Consider the following 22,052-nt stretch of genomic DNA (forward strand, 5'->3'; position numbering starts at 1 on the left):
CACATTTCTCATCAATTCACACAGCATCAGTTTTTTTCCCATGGGTCAAATCAGCCAATGGCACTAAGTAAACAAAGACTGAGTTTCTTGGGTGGTGATGAGAATCTCCAAGAAAGCAGTATTTAATCCATTCTTTGCATATATAATGCAATCAAAAATTCAAGTAATGTGTTTGGTAAAAAAATACATGTGAGTTATGGAACCAGACTAGGTGTTCTATCAACAGATAAATGGATAAAGAAAATATGGTATATACATACACAAAGGAGTTTTACTCAGTCATAGAGGAGAAATGCAAGGAATTTTAAAAGAGGAAGAAGGGAATCTCATGAAAATAAAAGGGAGACCAATAGAATAGAGGAAGGGGATTGAGAGGGAGGGTAGAGAGGAGGGTCTGGGGAAATCCTGGGCAATGGAATCTACTAAACTATGCTATGTTGAACGAACCACAATGATTCATATGTGTAAATCATATATATCTCACACATATATATATAAACATACATATATATAATGCACTAATTAAAATAACAATAATAGAAGGAAGATCAGTAGAGTGGAGCAACCAGATCCAGGGAGGGAGGAGGGGCAAAAAAAAGGAGAGTCCTGGGGAATGAGGAATACGGCATAATGAATCCCTATTAATTATGCCTAATTACAATGCACCAATAAAAAAGGAAAATACAATTGATTCTGCTTTGAATTTTATACTAAAATCACAAAAATATGTCTTTAAGCATTTTAATTAATTCATTAAGTAATTAAAACATATGCCATAGAATGCTAAGAACAGAAACAAAATATAAACTTGTTCTAAATAATGTGATTTTTAATAATACAGCCATAAACTCAGGTTCAGAAGTGGAAAGAAGTCATTTATTTAGATTCAATAAATATTTAATAAAAATAAATTCTTTGCATAATGCATTTCATACTCAATATCTCCTGTAATATATTGCATTAAAATATATGCCATTGAATATCAAATAACAATAAGTGTATATAAATCTCATCCTTATATAAGTATGGGTACAGTCTCAAGTTTGAAAATGCACCAACTTATCCTCTGGGTATATGACATCTTTTTACCCAATAACACCAAAAAAAATGTTTTAATTCTCTTACATGCTAAATGATTATAACATAGGTTTTCTTTTTCCCTAAAAGTAAGATCATAACAAAAAGTAAAACACTTGCAACCAAAAACTTTTTGGTTTTGCTTTTTACATTTGTAGTTTGGTAGAATAAGTTATAAGAACCATCAAAGCCTCCTTAGGTACCCTTTGTAATTTTCCTCCAAACAAGACAGGAGATTGGAATAAACAATTAGGGTTAAGGACATATCTAATACTGGGAAGTCTCACAGGGGGCCAGCTGAGGCTAGGATTTTGAGCATACTCTAACTTTTAATTTTCAGATAATTCCCATATTTCTCAGGTATTTTAATTAGCCTCACAAAGGACTACTGTGTACTAGGGAATTGAACCAAGGGACTCTGAAAAACAGGCTTAATTCCAGGGCAAAGGGTTATGGTTATATTATCAGGTATCTCTAAGGATCATTTAAAAACTCAGTTCAACGACCATGCATTTACTGAACTCCTCACTGGGGAATATAAATGAGTTCCCAACCATCTTGCCCAACCCTTAAGGATTTTATACCTTGCCTAGAAAGAACAAAGTAACTACACATGTTCACTTTGTAAACAGTGCCATACATTTTGATCTTTGAAATAAACAGTCAATACAGCTTTTCTTTTTCTTTACAGGCAGGATCATGCCTAAATTCAAAACATTTTCATTTAAGGTTGCCAAAACAAAACATTTTCATTTAAGGTGATTGGGATTTCTCTCATATAGTCCTTTGTGTGTAGAGTAACATATAATTGACAAGAGAAAGGGGTAAGAAAACAAAGAAGCTTTAATTTGAGAGTGTTTCATAAAAACATCATTGACTACTGGGCAGTGAGGTGATAAGCAACTCAGTGAGACCCTGTCTCTAAATAAAATACAAAATAGGCTGGGGATGTGACTCAGTGGTTTTATGCCCCTGACTTCAATCCCCAGTATAAAAAAAAAAAAAAATCATCGACTGATGCAGTCATGGCTTGTCACTCAAGCTTGGAGCCCTTTGTCTTTCAATTATTTCCTGTAAGTTTCCATTTAAAAGTGTCGTGACTGTGATAAACATTTCACAATGTACATGTGAAAACATATCACATTAAATAAATACAAGTTTTACTTTCAATCACACCTCCATAAATTTGAAAAAATTTTAATCAAAAAAATTTGTATCTTATATCTGCAACGGTAGTTCTTAAATTTCCATTTGCTCAAGCAACCTCTGGGTAACTTGATAAAATACAGACTCCCAATTGCCAGTTATGAAGTTAATAAGTTGAGGATGAGGACCAGGAATCTGTATTCCAGATGATTCTGAACTGGGTGCTTATTTATACAGAGCTAAAACTCCTCTGTCTGGATACCAAGGCTTCTCTAAAAGCTGGGTATTATCCACCTGTGTTATTTATCAGCCTTCTCTCCTTAGTCCCTTTCTCTAATCGAGCTGATGTTCCCAGTGTCCCTTGTGGGAGCCTTGCCCCTTACTTCCCCTGGGCTTTCCCTAATGCTGGATTCAAATTTCTACTTAGGTTGACTGGGTATAGCAGAAGCAAAACTGAGCAATTAGTCTTTGGTTGGCTCAGGTAATTATAATTAAAACCATAATAGTTACTATTGGTTGAATGAGTCACACACTGGATCAGGAGCTCTAGACACATATCATCTCATCTTTATAAGAGCTCCCATGTGCTAGATACTGTTAGCCCAATTTTACAGAAAAGGGTGGTGATGCTCAAAGAGGTAAAATGACAATTTCACAGAGCTGAGAAGTGTTAAGGTCAACATCTTCATACAAGTTACTCTAATGCCATTTCACTAACCCTCAGAAGAACTGACTGCATAATTCCCTAAATCAAGGAAAATTGGGCAAGCCTTTTAAATGGGCAAAAGATTATTTCCTTAAATCTGTGCCTGGTGGACCCTTCCAATGACCTAAGACTATAGGCATCTGAACCTTTCCCTTAACTTATTTTCTAGTTCAGTAAAAGGTGGATGGCATCTAAAAAATTAAAAATTTTTTAGTTATGGATGGATACAATACTTTTATTTTATTTTTTTAATGTGATGTTGAAGATCAAATCCAGTGCCTCACACATGCTAGGCAAGTGCTCTACACTGAGCCTCAACCAGCGCCCTCAAATTTTTTTTTTTTTTCACAGAAATGCACAGGGATTTTGTATGGTAGAGATGAAAGTAATTTATGCCCTGTACATCTACTAGCAAATTAATATCAATACTGTTGTCCTGTATCTGCTCTTTTAATACTCCTTTGAACTAGTTTCCCTCATTAACAAATGAGTTACATATGATATTTGACTGCAATCACTTTATATTTGTATGAGATACATGATCTACTTTTTTGAAAACTACCCTTTTATATATAGTATTGCTTTTGTCTAAACCACATCTATTGGAATTTATTAATATATTTGTTGCCTTTCACTGGATGTAATATGTATTCAATTAAAACTTTTAGTGCCATATGTGCCATGCCACAGGCATTTCTTGAGTTTTACTTAACAGATGCTTACAAATTGCAAGGCACCTTTCCAGGTGCTTTCCATTTATTAAGTCCTTTCATCTTCATAGCAACCCCCTGAGTTGGCACAGTTACTATCCCCTTTCACGCATGGCATAACAGGCTAAGTACTTTACCCAAGGTCACACAGCTAGTAAGTGACAAACAGAGTTGGAACTCTGTGCCAAAATATGTATTCCTAAAACTAATTCACCTCTTGCTTCCTCTACCAAAGCCCTTCTTGATTTATATCATTTAGCATCTGAAATAAGTAGAAGTTCTCTCAGAGCAGAGATGGTACAGGGATGATGTTCATTCTCCCATTCAGACTGACCAATACCAGCAATTACACCATGCAGCACACATTCTGTCCAGAATTGTGTGGCTTCCTGCAACCCCTAGTTCCTTCTTCTCCCTGTTCTTCTTAGTCTAAACTCTGGAAATGTTTAGCAACAGAAGACATTAAAGAAGTTAGAAAGTTGTAGAAATATAATTTTGTTTTCTGACTAAATCAATCTTCTTTTCTGCTACTTACTCTGCCTACAACAAGAGTTCAGTTCAAAGTAAATCAGAAGAAATGTGTATTAAATAACTAGAGCAAACGAAGAATTCTAGCTTCAGATATACAATTTTGTGGCTTAAAATCTCTTGATTCTCCTGGCCTGCCTATGTCAGGAGTATCCTTGGTGGTTTTATTTATTTATTTATTTATTTTATATGACCCAGGTGGTTATTTTTCTTTCAGAACACAATACCTATGTGAAAATTTGTTTTTTAAATAAAGGACCAGGAAGTTAAGCACAAATTGCTATACCCTTTCAATCCTTATTCACAGTGTATTTGTTTTTATTTATTTATTTTTAACCTTTTAGGCACCCCTCCTATTTTGGACATGAAATTTCAAAACTTAAACTCTTGGTGGTTCTCAACATGAGCTTTTCCTAATTTATAAAAACAAGCAAAATGTTTGCCCACATTATATTCAGTATTTGAAATGCATCAAGAAAAGAGAGATAATATGTGACCTAGAGAAGGATAATATATAATTCAAAACTCCAGATCACCGTGCATAAAAATGTTCCAAGTTGCTGTGGAGTCCCATTAGCACAGAGGGTCTTAGGTGCTTCTTGAGAACTCTGACAGGACCAGTAAGTACCATGATGAACCTAGCTTGATAGATTAGGAAAACAGGCCTGAGAGAACTTAGGAGTTTGCCCTTAGATCATCTCATAAATACTACAGCAAGGATGTAAATCCTGAGTTTTCTCAACTCCAACTTAAGAGCTCCTTATGTACAAAAAGAGGTATCCTGTTCTTATCTTAATCATTTTAGTGTGGATGGCTCTCCTATTTTCACCATAAGCACAGCAAACACTAAGGTTCCAAGAGCAAACATTTTAACTACTCAGTAATTTCTCTTATTTTTCTTCCCTACCTGAAAAACAATCAGTAGATTGCAAGCATATGGAGCATAGAAATAAATTGCAAATGTGAAGTGAGGCCTTGTTGGTATGGTATATTTACCTGCTGCAAGGCGTTTTGTGCCTTAGGTAGACAAATATTTGATAATAGGGAAGATCCACACTGATAGAAAACCCAGGCACTTCTGAGGAAGGGCTGCGTCCCCCTGTTGCCAGCTCCACCCCATCTGGACATGAGATCCCAGCCTTTGCTCTCTGCTCTGTCAAGTGATGGGCTTCCCTGTCTCTAAAGCACTTTGTCTCTTTAGTGATACAGCAAATGAAGAGAAATGTGATAATCAGGTAGAGAGTGAAGGTATTTCTGAGGAAGGAAAGCATGTGATCTGATACACAAGTTTGGGATACAAGGACCAAGTGTTGGCAAGAGAGTAAGCTACCCAATCATCACGTGCACTGCTCTCAACAGAACTTTCTGCAGCAATGTCTGTATCTGCACCTTCCAGCACAGTTGTCATTAGCTAGTTCTTGCAACTGAGCCCCTGAAATGTGGCTAGTACAGATGAATAGCTGGATTTGAGAAAGTTGACTTATAAGTCATTCTAACATAGAAAGCTAACTCACAAGTTATTAGAATATCTCAGCCAGAACATTAACTTATGAAACCAGAGCAGTTGCCACTGGCTGCATATTAGAACCATCTGGGAAGTAAGAAAAGAGAATGCCAAGGTCTGGGTGAGATTCTGGTTTGTTTATTGTGATGACCAAGCACTGTACGTTTGAAGTCTGCTCAGTCTCATTTGGAGATATGATTCAAGTGTTGGTGGCATCAGCTTTGCCAACCTAGTTCACACATCACAACCATCACAGCAGGTCAGCCAAGCACTCCTGATGTTCACATTAGTTTCCATAGCACATGTCCCCTGGATAAGTTATCAGGGTCTGGTAGTCTGGAAACTGCTTCAGAGCAGATCTTGGGAAAAGATTTTAGATCTTTTCTGGTAAGACCTCAAGCCCATTTTGGACATTTCTTTCTGGCAACATTTGCCTTTGAGTTTCCTCATTTCTGTGGATCACTCCCTTGTCTTTTTGACACACCCTTCATCTAGAGTGGGCTAGAGAGTGCACAACTGTGAGGCTCCGTGGTCCTGTTTCCACACTGAAAATGGTGAAATAACGAATACCATCCAATTGATATGAGTGAAATAATGTATATGAAGGGATTCCTACAATCACTGGTATATCATGAGAACTCAACAAAAGCTAAGTTTTCCATATTTCTTCACTCTTACATATGTAGAGTCCAACCTTCCCCTGTTCAAAGCATTTTTTCCCTCTTTGACATGACCCTGCATATCCCTGATATAATTCTTTGTGTTACAATTCCACCATTGAACTTCTTACATACATTTCATTATGGACTTACATTTTCTTGTTATTTGCTCTTATCTTGATTGACTGATTTCATCAAGCAGTCTATTGTGACAGTCTATCTATCCACTGATTTCATCAAGCAGTCTATTATGCCAAGTGAAATAAGCCAGTCCCCCCAAACCAAAGGCAGAATGTTCTCTCTGATATGCAGATGCTAATGTGCAATGGGGGGTGTAGAGAATAAAAGTTCATTGTATTAGACAAAGGGGAATGAAAGGAAGAGAGAGGGATGGGAATTGGAAAGGCAGTAGAATTAATTGGACATAACTTCATATGTGAATACATGACCAATGTAACTCCACATCATGTACAATCACAAGAATGGGAAGTTATATTCCATGTATTTGTAATACATTAAAACACATTCTACTGTAGTATGTAACTAAAAAGAACAACATCAACAAAAAAGAATGTAGGCTCTGAAGGAAGGCTGCCTGGCTGTGATTCACTGATCTCTAATTCTCATTCCTATCTGGACAAATTATATAGCCTCTCTTTATAGATTTCTCATCTATAAAGTAAGGATGGAGCAGACCCTCTTGGGCTCTGCCCATACCTCTCTTGTTCTACCTAGAGGCCATTTGCACCTTGTATCTTAAAGAGGTAAGCTTTCTCCTCTCTGTCTGATGGCATCATCCAGCCATGGGGCCGAACATGTCCACCACAAGGCATGCTGGGGCTTCTGGAAAGTAAACATCCAAAGAATGACTCTCTAGCAATGAGGGAAGGGAGTTACTGGCTAAATCCTGTAGCTACCTCAGCCTTCCAATTCTCAAGGGTGCTCCACAGTTTCTGAGGGCCCCTCTGGGACTGAGCCCCTGGGTCCTGCCACATTAAATCACTTATCACACTGTGTTCTCAGTTTACCGCCAGCTGGTGCTTCCAGAATCAACTCCAAATAACAACCTGCCCAAATACTTGTCTCAGAGTCAGCTTTTCGAGGGACTCAACTCAAGACAGGTGTTATAAACATATCCACATACAGGATTATTGTAAGAATTAAAATAACTCACCCTATAAAATGCATAGAAGGGTGCATGCAGGTCATATGGTAAACACTGAATATTTGTCATGGCAGTGGGTGTTACCTCCACTACTCTGAGTAAAATCCACTTCCTGGATCATGAAATTCCTGTGTCAATAACAAGTATTTGCATGGTATCAAGAAAAATGCATCTGGAAAGATTAAGAGTGAACAGAAAATTCAGTCTACTAGTGAGCCATTTGCCTTTACCCTGGGAAAACACAAGATGAGAGAAATAATGCCATCACTTAGCAATGCGGTTCCTTGACAGTGAATGTCAACATTCAACTGCAGTGCATCTGATGCTTGCTTCAATCCGCCTCCACGATCTGACTTCATTTTTTTTTTTAATAGGGGCTTGCTTTTCATTCACTATAGCATTAATATTTAATTTCTCAGTTATGCATGGTATAGGACTTCATATGCTAATATATTAGTAGGGATTTTACTTGTTTGTATATAGACACTAACATATTTCCTTTTTGGTAGTACATTTTTTTTTCAGAATTAGTTAAAAAATATGTAATTATCCAAAACTAAGAATTTCTACAAGTTTCCTTTAAGCAGAATACTATATTTACATGAACAAGCCATGCTTTCCTCACAGTCATTTTTAAATCTTTTTTATAAATGCATTTTTTTTCAAAACAATGTGACTTTAAAGTTTCAATGCATTAAACACCCTTGTGACCAAATAGCAATTCTAATTATTACCCTAATTTGCACAAGTATTGTCAATATAACCCACTGCAACATACTATGATCCTTGGCTCTGAAAAGGCAGTATATTTAGAAGCATAATTTAGATAGTCTCCATTTCAGGGAGTCCTCTCCAGTATACAAGCCTATTTCCTCATGATATTAAATGAATACACATTATACAATAAAACTAAGGATAAGAGAATTACTGGATCTTGAAAACTCAACCTTTTAATAACTGCACTTGGCTAATTTTTAATAAGATGTTAGAGGAAAACAATATAAATCAATATTATTGTCTATTATTATATACTTAAAAACTATTAATTTACAAAATTAATGTAAGAAATTGTAAATCATTGATAAGTAATTTGTCCTTTTGATATCTGAATTTGACTAATTCTTAGCACATGGGATAAAAAATGATCTAAAATTACTGAAAAAAGTTTTATTAGTTTTTATTATGTATTATCATTATTATTATAACAAGAGAGAGCAGAAGCTTGCCATCCTAGTGTAATATTTATGTTAGCTTATCTAGTTTAATATTTATTTTAGTTTATCAATTTAAATATGTATTTTGTGGGGCCAGGGTCCATCCCTCTCCCCTGTACTGTTCATTCAGTCTTGGAATTGCATTATCCTATTGCTATTTTCTCACTTCCAATGCAAACTAAAGGGGAAAGTTCCTCATTCAGAAATGATTACCAAGTGATATAAATTTGAACTGATTATATCAAAGTGGTACCTTATCAGTAAGGTCACAAGTCTTCATGTTGAACTTTGGTGTGACAAAGAGGAAGGTTATTTGAAATAGTATCACTTTATTGCAGCATATGGTTAACTAGCTTACTCTACACATTTTTCATCTTTGTTCAGAAAAAACTTCTCAAATCAGACAAATCAGTGGGAAACAAAACAGGCATCTAAATTCAATGCTAGCCTTGAACAGTGCTGGGCCATAAATGGTAGATATAAACAGCTGTAGCAACTACAGTGTTGTAGAAAGGGTCGCAAGTTTGCAGCAGGTACTAATTGCCACTATAATTAATTGGCTATCAAGTGTGTACTAAGTTTTGCTACTATAAAGGAAGATGGAAGAAATGATTTAATTGCAATGCACCAAAAAGAAGAAAGGGAAAGAATCCTGTTTACAGGCATCCCTGACATTTCACTTATTCCATATGTGTAATGCAGATCAGAACTAATCTAGAGAGAGTGGCAAATATTTTGGATCCCTTTTACTTAAACATCTTTGAATGGTAAACCTGTCGATGGACTTCCTAATTCATTTGGCTTTCACATGTGACTTCAATCAGATGACAAATTCTGATCAGTATTTCCTGTGTACCAGGCACCATGCAACAGAAATAGGAGATTACAAAACATTTAAGTCATTGTTCACTTTCTCAAGAACTTTCCCAGGAAAGTTGAGGGAGGATAAACAAGGAATCTGAAGGTACTTGGAAAGCCCACAAAGACAAGTGTACTTTTCTGACAAAACTTTTTTTGTTGTCTCTTGAAGTGTTTACTATATCTATTGACCAAATAAATACCTCAGACAACTCAAATTTCCATCCTTACAACGCGAAGAGATTTGACTAACTACGAAATAAATGAGACAGTAACAGAAAGCAGTTTAATGAGTGATTCTTTTGTATGGATATTATGAACCCACAAAACAACTTTAGGCTTAACATTTTTTAAATTTTTTTAGTTGTAGTTGGACATGATATCTTTATTTTTATTTGTTTTTATTTTTATGTGGTTCTGAGGATCGAACCCAATGCCTCACACATGCTAGACGAACGCTCTGCAGCTGAGCCACAACCTCAGCCCTAGGTTTAACATTTAAGCAGTCCAAAACATCCATACTTATTCCCCGATGCTAAGAAGCTATGTAATTCTTTTTTTTTTATGCTGACATTGCATAATAGGTAGCATCTTCACTTTTTCTTTTTTTTTCTTTTTTTTTTCTTTTTTTCTTTTTTATAATTTTATTTTTTTAATTGGTTATTCACAACATTACAAAGCTCTTGACATATCATATTTCATACATTAGATTGAAGTGGGTTATGAACTCCCAATTTTACCCCCAAAGCTATGTAATTCTTATTCTCATTTATGTTATCTTCCTATAAAGCTTTAGGATACTTAAAAAATATCGTACACATTGCTCCAAAAATTTTGTGAGGGAGATTTTTCACAACTGCTCCTCATCTTTATGATCGATATTTCTTTGGCTCACTTGCCACTATTCCACAAAGATAAATGGAGAATGACTTATCTAATCAAAGACCATGCCCCAGAAAATAATGTTCCCTCCCCTCTGCAATATCATTTTAAACTCATCATGCCTGATTTAAATGTACAACTATATTTTAGTTAAAAGATTAAAATATGAGTAATGTAAGTCCAGTAGACTCAGGATTATGCTATGAAACAAACACTTCCACAGAGAAACTAAGGATCGTTGACAAAATTCCAAGTTTCCTAATTCCAATCTGTTTTCATAATAATTCATTTTACATGCTGAAATGTGTCAATATTCCAAGGCTTCGATTATCAGAATTAAAATTCACTTCTATCTCTGTATATTTAAACTACCTAAGACCTTTATAAACATTAGAAATGTGCACAGCCTTTTGATGCACAACCTTTTGAAGTAAAGTTTTGGGGAAGATTGAGACAATATAATGAGTGATTTAAAAACTAAAGTTACACCTCTGTGAAGTACCTTGGAATTCATGGAACACATTCAGTTTAATTCCAAGCAGTGAGCAGCAGTGGCCATGACGGTTCCCAAAGAGGCAGCCCTGGAACTGTGGGCAACAGCTGAGCAAAGCGGTCACAGCCTCTGGACAGTAGGGTTGTGTGCTAGAGAGTGAGAGATAGACTATTGTGGTTGCTGGGGAGATGGCCTGACCTGGAAAGGATGAGTCTACAGATGGAGGTATCCAACAACTCCTAAGAACATGCATTTTATTTATGGAATCAACTTTTTAGACACCAGCTTTGTATTTCTTATAAAGCTCAGTGCTTTCACCTGGAGTATATGCTAGCTGCCTAATATGTGGAAAAATATTTTAGTAATTATAAATGAGTTCAAACTTTAGTTACTACTTTTTTTTCTTTTTTCTTTCTTTCTTTTTTTTTTTTTTTTTTTTTGTTGTTGTTGAAGATGGACACAATATCTTTATTTATTTATTTTTATGTGGTACTGAAAATGGAACCCAGTGCCTCACACGTGCCAGGCAGGTGCTCTACCTCTAAGCCCCAGTCCCAGCTCTGGTTGCTACTTTTCAAGAAGTTAGTTAGAACTATCTACTCGAAGAAAAAAATACTAACAGAACATATGAATTATCCATCTCTAAATACAAATGGCTTTTATATAAATGTACTTCGTCTTAAAACTTATTTTAATCTACAGTATGGTTTTGTTCATAACTTTATCAATACCATTATCTAAACCAAAGGGGAATTTCTATAGCAAAACAACCCACTGGAAAAGGGAAAAACAGACCAAGTATATGGTACCGTGTACTTCACAGTTGTCTTAAATGTCTAATTATTTGTCCTAATTAGCTCTGAGGGCTGCACAAACATAAAAACAGCATCTGCCTGCAAGGAACCTGGAGAGGCGCCAATAACATGTAAATTTTATTTGGCACAATACTTTGGAGAACTATGACTAAAATTTTACTCTTTGCCTAAATAGACTTTGCATAATCCATCTTTAAAGATAATTAAAGAACTATCTGAATGAGCCAATCCAGATGCTCTGATCTGCACATTGTATATGGCCCATCAACCTGCCAAGAAAATGACTGAATAAAATTTTATTTTTCATGCTGTCATTTATGACTTATAAAAACAAGAGGCACACATTTGCACAATTTCTATACTGGGAGATGCTCTAGAAGTTAATTTAGTTTGTATGCTAATATCAAGTGGCCTAAATATGAATTTTATATTACTGGAGAGGGCTTCCAACCAAAGGTAGCATTCAGACCATGCTGTGTGGAGCTCAAGGACCCTCCTACTGGTACCCACTCTTTCTGCTTCCTAATGCATGCTTATCTCCTCAACCAGACAGCAGAATAAGCAGAAACTTCAAACTTTATTGGGAACTAACTCAGCACTCAATAAACATTAATTCAGACACGATAATGACATTCTAACGTTCCTTTTTCATTCAGAAACAAAGATTTCACATGTAACTTTCCAGGGAGGCTTACTACTGTTTTTATAAAATCAAGAAACCTGAGCTGGGGCTGGGGCTCAGTGGCAGAGCACTTGCCTCACACATGTGAGGCACTGGGTTTGATCCTCAGCACACATGCAAATAAATAAACAAAATAAAGATAGTGTTCATCTATAACTAAAAAATATTTAGCATCTGCTTACTATCTCCTGATGGTATCTTTCCATCTGGTGTCGGCCTCAGCACTTAAAGTGATTATCAACTTCACATATTTTAAAAAGTCTTTCTGGAGTAGAAGAACTAGTCATTTGGGTTGTTTCAACCTGTCTCGTATTCATTCTCTTACTCATATTCACCAGTGTTATCTTTTAAAAAATGAAAGTCTGTAATCAGATTCTCAGTTATCTTTTCCTCAGGGAATCTTCTAGCTTCCCTCCCAAAGTTTAAAGAATGAATACAGCCAACAAAAGGGCCTTAGGGCTGATGAGATATTTACTTTCCCTTCACATTCATTGATTATTTTAACTATAAAAAGATGAAAAAAGTTTTGTTAATTTATGTCAAACATTCATGATAAATATGTTTATAGTGAAAAAATAAGTACAAAACAAAGTGTGGCTTTAGTTAAAAGCCTTAATTACTTCCACATACAGGATTTTGTTGTTGTTCTTAGGTGCATGAGCTTTTAAAAGTGCTAAAGATATAGCTAAGAGAGATAACCTGCCCTGGTTCCTAGTTTTGGTAATAACCTGTTGTTTCCAAGTCTCATCTTGAGAGTACTGCCTTTACTCTGTAAAGTCTTCCAGTTTAAAGGATAAATTTATAGAAACTTTCATGGAAATAATAGTGTGATTAATAGATACCTGAAGTGCCTTGAACCAAAGATCAATTTTTAAAAAACTTTCAGAAAAATTATTTTTCATTTTTTCAGTATCAAGTACTTTAATGTGCTAAAAACTATGTTCCAAACATTCAACATGAAATATGCACTAAAAACAATTGGGTCATAATTCATTGAAATGTCCTTGATTTCTAAACATTACTTTTTAAACATTACTTTCATGTGTAGACTTTCAAAGTTGACAAAGTTAATTTTAAAAGACCCTTATTACAAACCAATCACCTCAAAGGTAAAATATAACCAATAATTTGAAAGATGTTTATTTTTAGACTCCTCTAGCAAAATCATCAGTTGCATCTGTCTCGGAAAAAGAAATGACGTTTCATGATTCTGCACACTATGGACCACCTTGGACCACTTCTGAAGCCTGTGGACCCACTCTAAGAAAAATATTTTTAAGGGCTGGGGTTGTAGCTCGGTGGTAGAACACTTACCTAGCATGTGTGAGGCACTGGGTTCAAGTCTCAGCACCACATATAAATAAAAAATAAAGATACATTGACAATTAAAAAATTTTTTTAACTCACATTATTAAAAAATATTTTTAAGTTCATAAAATAAAATACAAAATATTACAATTGAATATGTTGTAATTATGTTGGAATGCAACTATCAAAATACATATCTTGTCTATTTTTTTTAGTAGTTGATGGATACAATATCTTTACTTACTTTTATGTGGTGCCGAGGATCGAACCCAGTACCTTACACTTGCAAGGCAAGGGCTCTACCACTATGCTACAGTCACAGCCCTCAAAATACATTTTTAAGAAATATGTAAATTAAAATATGAGCTTCTTTAGTACCTCATTAAATAATAATATTGCAAGGCTCTAATTCTAATATCTAATATCTGTGACAATCACCCAAGTAACAACAAAATATTTTTTTAAAACAGTATTGGGGATTGAACTCAGGGTGTTGTACTTGCTAGGCAGGCATTCTACCACTAGAATTCCAGCCCTTTTTTCTTTATTTAATTTTGGGACAGGGTCTGCCTCAGGTTCCCAGGCAGCTGGGATTATAGGTGTGTGCCACAGAGCTTGACTAAACCTCAAAGATATTTGGAGGTTATCCACAGTAACTACATTGTGATCTGAAAAAGTCACAAGTACTGCTCATGCTAATCTAGTCTGTTGATCACATCCACGATTGGAGGAAATGACACATTTTAGTTAACAGGCTGGTAAAAATAAAGTTCTAATTTTCACAATCAATTTCAGAATTTTTTGAATTCTATCCTTACAGGTTATAGGACTGAGAAAGCCCAGAAGTCCAACAAGTTTATCATAGGTACACAATTAATTCATCAGATAACCACTTACCCCTATAATCAGCCTACAAAACAACATTTACAACAAAAATCCCACTAAGTGCTTGTTTTTCCTATTTAAGGAAGGCCCTCACTGAACACTCCTTTCAGTTCATCTTGTGACAGCTTTCAAATACAATGCACTATAGACACAGAGTGTATCATATGGACACACAGTAGGTGTAGATTTTTTGAAAACCCCAAACAAAAAGTCTCTGAAACACAGGGCATTTTAAGGATCAGGTCTTTTTACTCCTATCTCTAATATTTTCTAAATTAAGAATGTATTTTTTCTTCATATTTGCATTTTCCTGTTTCAATTTAGTAATATAGCATAATGTATTGTTTAAATTTTCTTTTTTCACAGCTTTGAATAAAATCTAATAAGCAAGGGCACCAAATGCAGGCATGCACAGCCAAGCCCCTCAGCCACAGAAGCTTTGCTTCCCAGAACAGACTGAAAGTATCACCTGATTGATAACTAAATACAGCTACTGTCCAAGAGATAAGGTAGAATATCAGATCATTACAACCTAAAGGGACCACAGAAGCAGCTTTGTCTGAATGTTGACTTGAGAATGAGGAACCAGGGACCCTAAGGAGTTAAGTGACCACAGCAAAACATGCAAAAGCAGGGATGAGGTCTGTCAGCCAACAGGACACCTTCTCCACCACTCCACCAGTGTCCTCAAGTCATTGCAGCCTCCTTTCATTCATGGCTTCACTTTCAGTTCCCTGAGGTTAACTGTAGTTCAAAATATTACACGGAAAATTCCATATTTTGAGGAGTCACATAACATTATTATAACTGTTCTCTTTTGTTTTTAGTTCTTGTCAATCTTTTAGTATAAATAATGTATAAATTGAACTTTATCATAGGTATGTACATATCAGAGAGAATATAGTATATACAAGGGTTGGTATTATAGGTTTCAGACACCCACTGGGGATCTTGGAACACATCCTCATGAATACAGGACGACTACTATATAGCCATTGAAACAAGGGCTTACAGTCCTGTAGAAATATTTCTTATAGACTTTTGCTTCCAAATATACAAGTTGAAAGATTTAAATAGTTTTAGTCATATCTCTAAAACAGAGGCCCTGAAAGAATACTAAAGAATCATGAATTCATTTTGAATAGTTTTCAATGTCTAATTTATTAACAGTGTTATTTTGGCTGTTGAAAATCTGGTAAAACCATCTTTAACTTAATTTTGTTTTGATGATCTTTTTTTCTGATTATAAAAAGAATGCTCATTATAAAGACATTATGAAAATACAAGGACAAATGAAGAAGAAAATAACAGCCAAATTTAAAGAGTCAAAGATAATACTGGTAAAATTTCAACCTATTTCTTCCCATATATTTATGTTTGTCTAAATAGATTTTTTTTTACTTATATATTAAGGTAATATGGTATGTAAAATCCTATATCTTGCCTTTTCTCTTAGCATTATACCTTGAGCCTTTTCCCTACTGAATTAAAATGATTTCTAAAAACATCAGAAAAGTCTGTATTCAGGGGTTATTAAAGAAGTAAATCTTAAACACATTATAATTGATAAAATTATCTTATATAAGTTTTGATCACTGGATTTTTAGGCTATCATTGATTAGGAAACTAATGTATTAAATTGCTCTATGTCAAACACTAAAATATATTTATAAGATAGTCTTTGGAAAAATTTAAATGGAAACAGCTAAGCTCATCACTGGGTAGTACATAATTTCCCAGGAATTTAAACAAATGAAAACTCAAAAAGATATCCCCTACCACTATTAAATGCACAAGATTCAAAAAGTGCAAAAATACAGCCTGACAGAGTTCTGAAAGGTCATGATGGACTACAGCATTTATGCAACCAATTAGCATTTGGTGAAAACATTTAGAGACTTGCAGGCTACAGGAGCCAAATAAATACTTGTTAAGTGAATAAACAGCAATAAATTTGCCAACATATATCAAGACATCTGAATATGATTATACCCTGTGATGATAATCTTACTTACAAGAACAGATACAATATGGACAGTAAGGTTCTCACTGAAGTTTTCTTAAAATGGAAAGCCTGGTCACAACTATTGTCTAATATTAAAATAATTGTTACCATGATAAGTGAAATAAGCCAATCCCCAAAAACCAAAGGCCAATATTTTCTCTGATAAGGGAATGCTGATCCACAGTGGGATGGGATGAAGGTAGGGAAGAATGAAGGAACTCTGGATTGTATAGAGGGGAGGCAAGGGACTGTGGGGATGGGAAGGATGGTGGAATGAGACAGATATTATTACCCAATATACATGTATGATTCCACTACCTATGTGACTCTGCACCATGTACAGACAGAGGAACGAGAAGTCATGCTCCATTTGTGTACAATGTGTCAAAATTCATTCTGCTGTCATATATAACCAATTAGAACAAATTTTAAATTTTTTGTAAATAAAATGATGATTAAGTGAATAATGTATGTCTATGGAGCTGTAGTAAAAACGTGTCTAAAGACAGCTTCTTGGTTTGACTGAAATATTTAAAATACTGGTCTAAAATTTATTTCCTTTGTGGAAGATTTCATTTCCTTCTTTTTTTTGTTGTTAATTTTTTTCTTTTAGTTTCAATGGACTTTTACTTTATTATTTATTTATATGCAGTGCCCAGAATCAAACCCAGTACCTCACACATGCTAGGCAAGCATTCTACCATTAAGCCACAACCCCAGGCCCCTCATTTCCTTCTTTCAATAAAACAGTTGTCAACTTTAAAATGGGATGTAACCATTGCAATTTTTTTTAAAAAAATTAAGAAGCATTTAATTATTATCTTCCTGTCAAAATGTATTCTAATTGCCAATAAAAGTGTCACCCATGTGTTTGTCCTCACATACCACAGAAGAAGGGGCTGGCCTTTCCTGTGATGATTGTTCAGGGGATGAAAGAAGAAAACATAGCTTTCTGTTTTCTTAATATCATCACACAGATAACCCTGATGTACACACCACACACACACACACACACACACACACACACACGAAGGATGGTAGTAATCTTGTAACAAATAACACTAGTCACAGTACCTTCATAAGCTCAAATGGTTCACTTCCTTCTTCCACCACAATGAGTTGAGACCTTCCTTTTCTTTCGTTATCTCGAATGCCGATGGCAACCTGGCTTGCTTTCAGACGCTCATATTTGTTGCATGAGGAACCACACCACTGGTAAATTTTCTAAAAGAAAAGAGAGATCTTTTGGCCTCAAGTACATGTGGAGCACACTCAAACTTGATGGGCTACTTATTGTGATTAATTAGGATAAAACCAAAAAGGTATAAGAAAGGGAAACTAAAATTAGCTACAGGTGAGGTACATATAATTATACATATATTTAAATCATATCATATTCTCATTCTGTTGGCTGTTAGTATTCTAAAGAAAGCACTTTTAGTGCAAAATATAAAAACATGCCTCAGTGTTCTTTGTATATGAAATACAATAATTATACTTTATAAAAGTGAACTTATATGGATTATTCAAATTTAATATAATAAGTCTACCATATTTCAGAGAAATAGTCAAGAATCTGTTAAGGCATTATACTCTTGATGGTCATAAAAAATGATACAAGACTTTTGTCAAGCAATTTACTTATTTATAAATTTATTCACTCCAACTGACAAATCCAAGTTGCATATACTTGTCATGTACAACATAATGTTTTAAAACATAGAATGGCTAAATCCAAAAAACTAAAATATGAAAAGCAATTTAACAGTGGTTATCAGGAGTCATAAAAAGAGTTAAAACCTTTTATCCAGTAATATCACCATCTAGAATTTATTTTAATAAATTATTCATAGAAGAAAAAACCCACATGTACAAGGATTTTCACTGATATATATCAATGAGGTATTAGAGAAACATTAAATGTTTAATAATAGGATATCAGTTATACAAATTACTATACATAGGAGAAAATTAGATGCTTAATTATTAAAATTATATTTTAACAGAAAATATGGAAAAATAGAAAGTCATTTGAAATATAATAGAGATATTAGCGACCATTTATATTGAAATATATATTTTAGATTTGAGTACAGTATTCAGAATGTATGCAAATCCCAATGCAAAATGAGAAATACATCATCAATTTATCTATTAAATGTTGTTTAACAAAAGAAAAAAAAAGTTTAAATTACCCCAGCCTGGTAGGTGTGGGAATGGTCATTAGCACCCACTATTTGTGTGATATAAGCATTCAAAAGCTTCTTTTGAGGGCAGTCTGGCATCGGATCAAGCAATTAAATGTGTTTTGTTTTGTTTTTTAATATATTTTTCAGTTGTAGTCAGACATAATACATTTATTTTATTTATTTATTTTTATGTGGTGCTGAGGATCAAACCCAGGGCCTTGCACATGCTAGGCAAGCGCTCTACTTCTGAGCCACAACCCCAGCCCTAAATGTGTGTTTTTTTTTAATTTTTTTATTAGTTGCTTAAAACATTACAATGATCTTGACATATCATACATTTGATTCAAATGGGGTATGTAATCTTAATCTTATTTTTTCCACGTGTACAGATTGCAGGATCACATTGGTTTACAGCCACGTTTATACATAGGGCCATACTAGTGTCTGTTGTATTCTGCTGCCCTTCCTATCCCCCCTCCCCTCCCCTCCCCTCTTTCTACCCAATCTACTGTGACACATTTTTCTCTCTCTCTTTTTTCTTCCTCCTCACACCATCTTATATGTAATTTTGCATAACAATGAGGGTCTCCTACCATCTTCTGTGCAATTCCCCTTCTCTCTCCCATTCCCACGCACCTCTCGTCCCTATTTAATGGTAATCTTCTTCTCATACTCTTCCTCCCTGCTTTGTTTTGAGTCTCCCCCCTTATATCAAAGAAGACATTCTGCATTTGTTTTTTAGGGATTGGCTAGCTTCACTTAGCATAATCTGCTCTAATGCCATCCATTTCCCTGAAAATTCCATGATTTTGTTGGTTTTTTTTTTTGTGCTGAGTAATATTCCATTGTGTATAAATGCCACATTTTTTTATCCATTCATCTATTGAAGGGTTGGTTCCGCAGTCTAGCTATTGTGAATTGTGCTGCTATGAACATTGATGTAGCTATGTCCCTGTTGTATGCTCTTTTTAGATCTTTTGGGTATAGTCCGAGAAGGTGAATAACTGGATCAAAGGGTGGTTCCATTCCTAGCTTTCCAAGGAACCTCCATACTGCTTTCCAAATTGGCCGCACCAATTTGCAGTCCCACCAGCAATGTACAAGTGTACCCTTTTCCCCACATCCTCGCCAGCACTTGTTATTGTTTGACTTTATAATGGCTGCCAATCTTACTGGAGTGAGATGGTATCTTAGGGTGGTTTTAATTTGCATTTCTCTGATTGCTAGAGATGGTGAGCATTTTTTCGTGTATTTATTGATTGATTGTATGTCCTCCTCCGAGAAGTATCTGTTCAGATCCTTGGCCCATTTGTTGATTGGGTTATTTGTTTTCTTGTTGTTTAATTTTTTGAGTTCTTTGTATACTCTGGAGATTAGATCTCTATTTGAAGTGTGAGGGGTAAATATTTGTTTCCCAGTTGTAGGCTCCCTATTTACCTCTCTATATTGAGAATTTCTAATAAAAATCAGGGATTTCTATAAATTTATCCTGGAGAAATATTCAAACACTGATTCTAACAACAAAGAAATAAAACAAAACAAATGCCCATCAACAGAGAGAGAGATATTAAATACCATTACATGGATACATGTGGACTCCTCTTCAGGGAATCAAAATTGATGAAACATTTTAATATTGATACAGAAAATTACTAGTATATCAGTAAGAATAAAATAAAGCTACAGAATAATACAGTTATATTTAAGTAGAAATCAAAATGTGTATTTTGGTTTCTACTTAAATATAGAAAAAAAGATATTTAAGGATGAATAGTTCTAAATGATAGGGGGCATGAATATTCAAAAAGAAAGCTTCCTATATGTCACATTCATTTATTAGGTGCTTATTATGAGGTAGATGTTGGGGATAAAAGGATGAATAAAAGAATATCAAGGAGAGATTGACTGACAGACAACTTTACTTAAAAATATGTTTGCAAAACCCATGGTTTTCAATTTCCACCCGTTTCATTAAAGCATAGAGAGGTAGTTAGCATAGTGGTTAAATGTGAGGGAGCTTGACCTAGGCTGTCACTTTCTGAGTATGTAACTGTATGTGTTGAGAGCCACAGCCAAAGGGGCCCCAGCAAACTTCCAGCTACCAGCAAACTTCCAGCTGCAGGCTGATGATTGGCTCACAGCAGCCCCAGCAACATCTAGCTGATTGGCTCCTCTGCGGTGATGTTCATTGGGCTGTTTCCCTGCCCTTCAGACTGCCAGCTGATGATTGGCTCACAGCGGCCCCAGCAACATCTAGCTGATTGGCTCCTCCACGGAGCTGCTCATTGGGCTGTTTCCCTGCCCTTTTAGACCACGGAGCTGCTCATTGGGGGACTTCTTTGGCTCTGCCCACGTGACCCAGCCAATCGGCCTCAAGAGCAGGAGGATTGTGGGAGGTGGTGAGGCTTGTGTGGGTGAGAGGCTTGTGGAAGCCGGTGGTGGCAGTTGGGCTCTGAGGGTTTTTTCCTGAGGAGCTGTTTTGTTTGGCGTTTGTAGTTCTAAAAATAAAGTTAGTTTCTTTTGACAAGTGGCTCCTGAATTGTGCCCAGCCAGACTGCAGCATGTATGCTTGCCATTTTTAAAAAGAATAGTAAATTAGTAATGGCAAAATAAATGAGCAAGTACCCAAGCATCCAGAGAGATGGACTATTTTCTCTGATTGCTCAGTCCAGACTCATCTTTTCATTCAAAGCCAGTTTACTGTGTGCCTAAACCAGGGAGGTTTTTTTGTGGGTACTGGGAACACAGCATTAAACAATGTAGGCCAGGGACCGTCTCTTTAAAACCCCTACTTTGCCCGTTTCTGACTGACCTAATATTCTTTAAGAATAAACTGTACATTTTAGGATTTCAAACTTTTATTAAAAAATAAAAGGACTATGCCTTGTAATTCTTTTCATTCTAGAATGTGACTTAATTATTCAATAAGGTCACGGTGTACTTCTTTCCTATCTCTAAGAGAAAAGCACACTTGCATTTTTTCCTCTCCAACCTCTTTTCTACATCTGGGTATTGGAACATGAAGCTCACAGATGGAGACCATCTGAATATCCTGCCAAGTTTAGCAGTCATAGAGAGCAAAAAAGTGGTTTCATAGTCACTGAGCATTAAAGTATACAGATGTGAGCACTATCCTTAGAGATCCTCAGGTTCTGGATGACTGCTTAACTGAAAGCTCTCCAGGAGACTCTAGTATCCAACCACATTAGAACCATTGCTGGCCACC

The 22,052-nt window shown here is 35.4% G+C and overlaps 1 protein-coding gene across 3 annotated transcripts in view; it reads right to left on the bottom strand.

Annotated features, from left to right (window-relative positions):
* Scin (scinderin) overlaps positions 1–22,052 on the bottom strand; it is a 135,608-nt gene that overhangs the window by 28,772 nt on the left and 84,784 nt on the right. For all 3 annotated transcript variants that reach the window (XM_078040053.1, XM_078040054.1, XM_005340415.5), the window contains one exon: positions 17,712–17,861. In XM_078040053.1, the coding sequence (XP_077896179.1) occupies positions 17,712–17,861 (150 nt within the window). The remainder of the gene's footprint in view (positions 1–17,711; positions 17,862–22,052) is intronic.

Source organism: Ictidomys tridecemlineatus, chromosome 2, assembly GCF_052094955.1.
Source record: "Ictidomys tridecemlineatus isolate mIctTri1 chromosome 2, mIctTri1.hap1, whole genome shotgun sequence".
NCBI classification, from domain to species: domain Eukaryota; kingdom Metazoa; phylum Chordata; class Mammalia; order Rodentia; family Sciuridae; genus Ictidomys; species Ictidomys tridecemlineatus.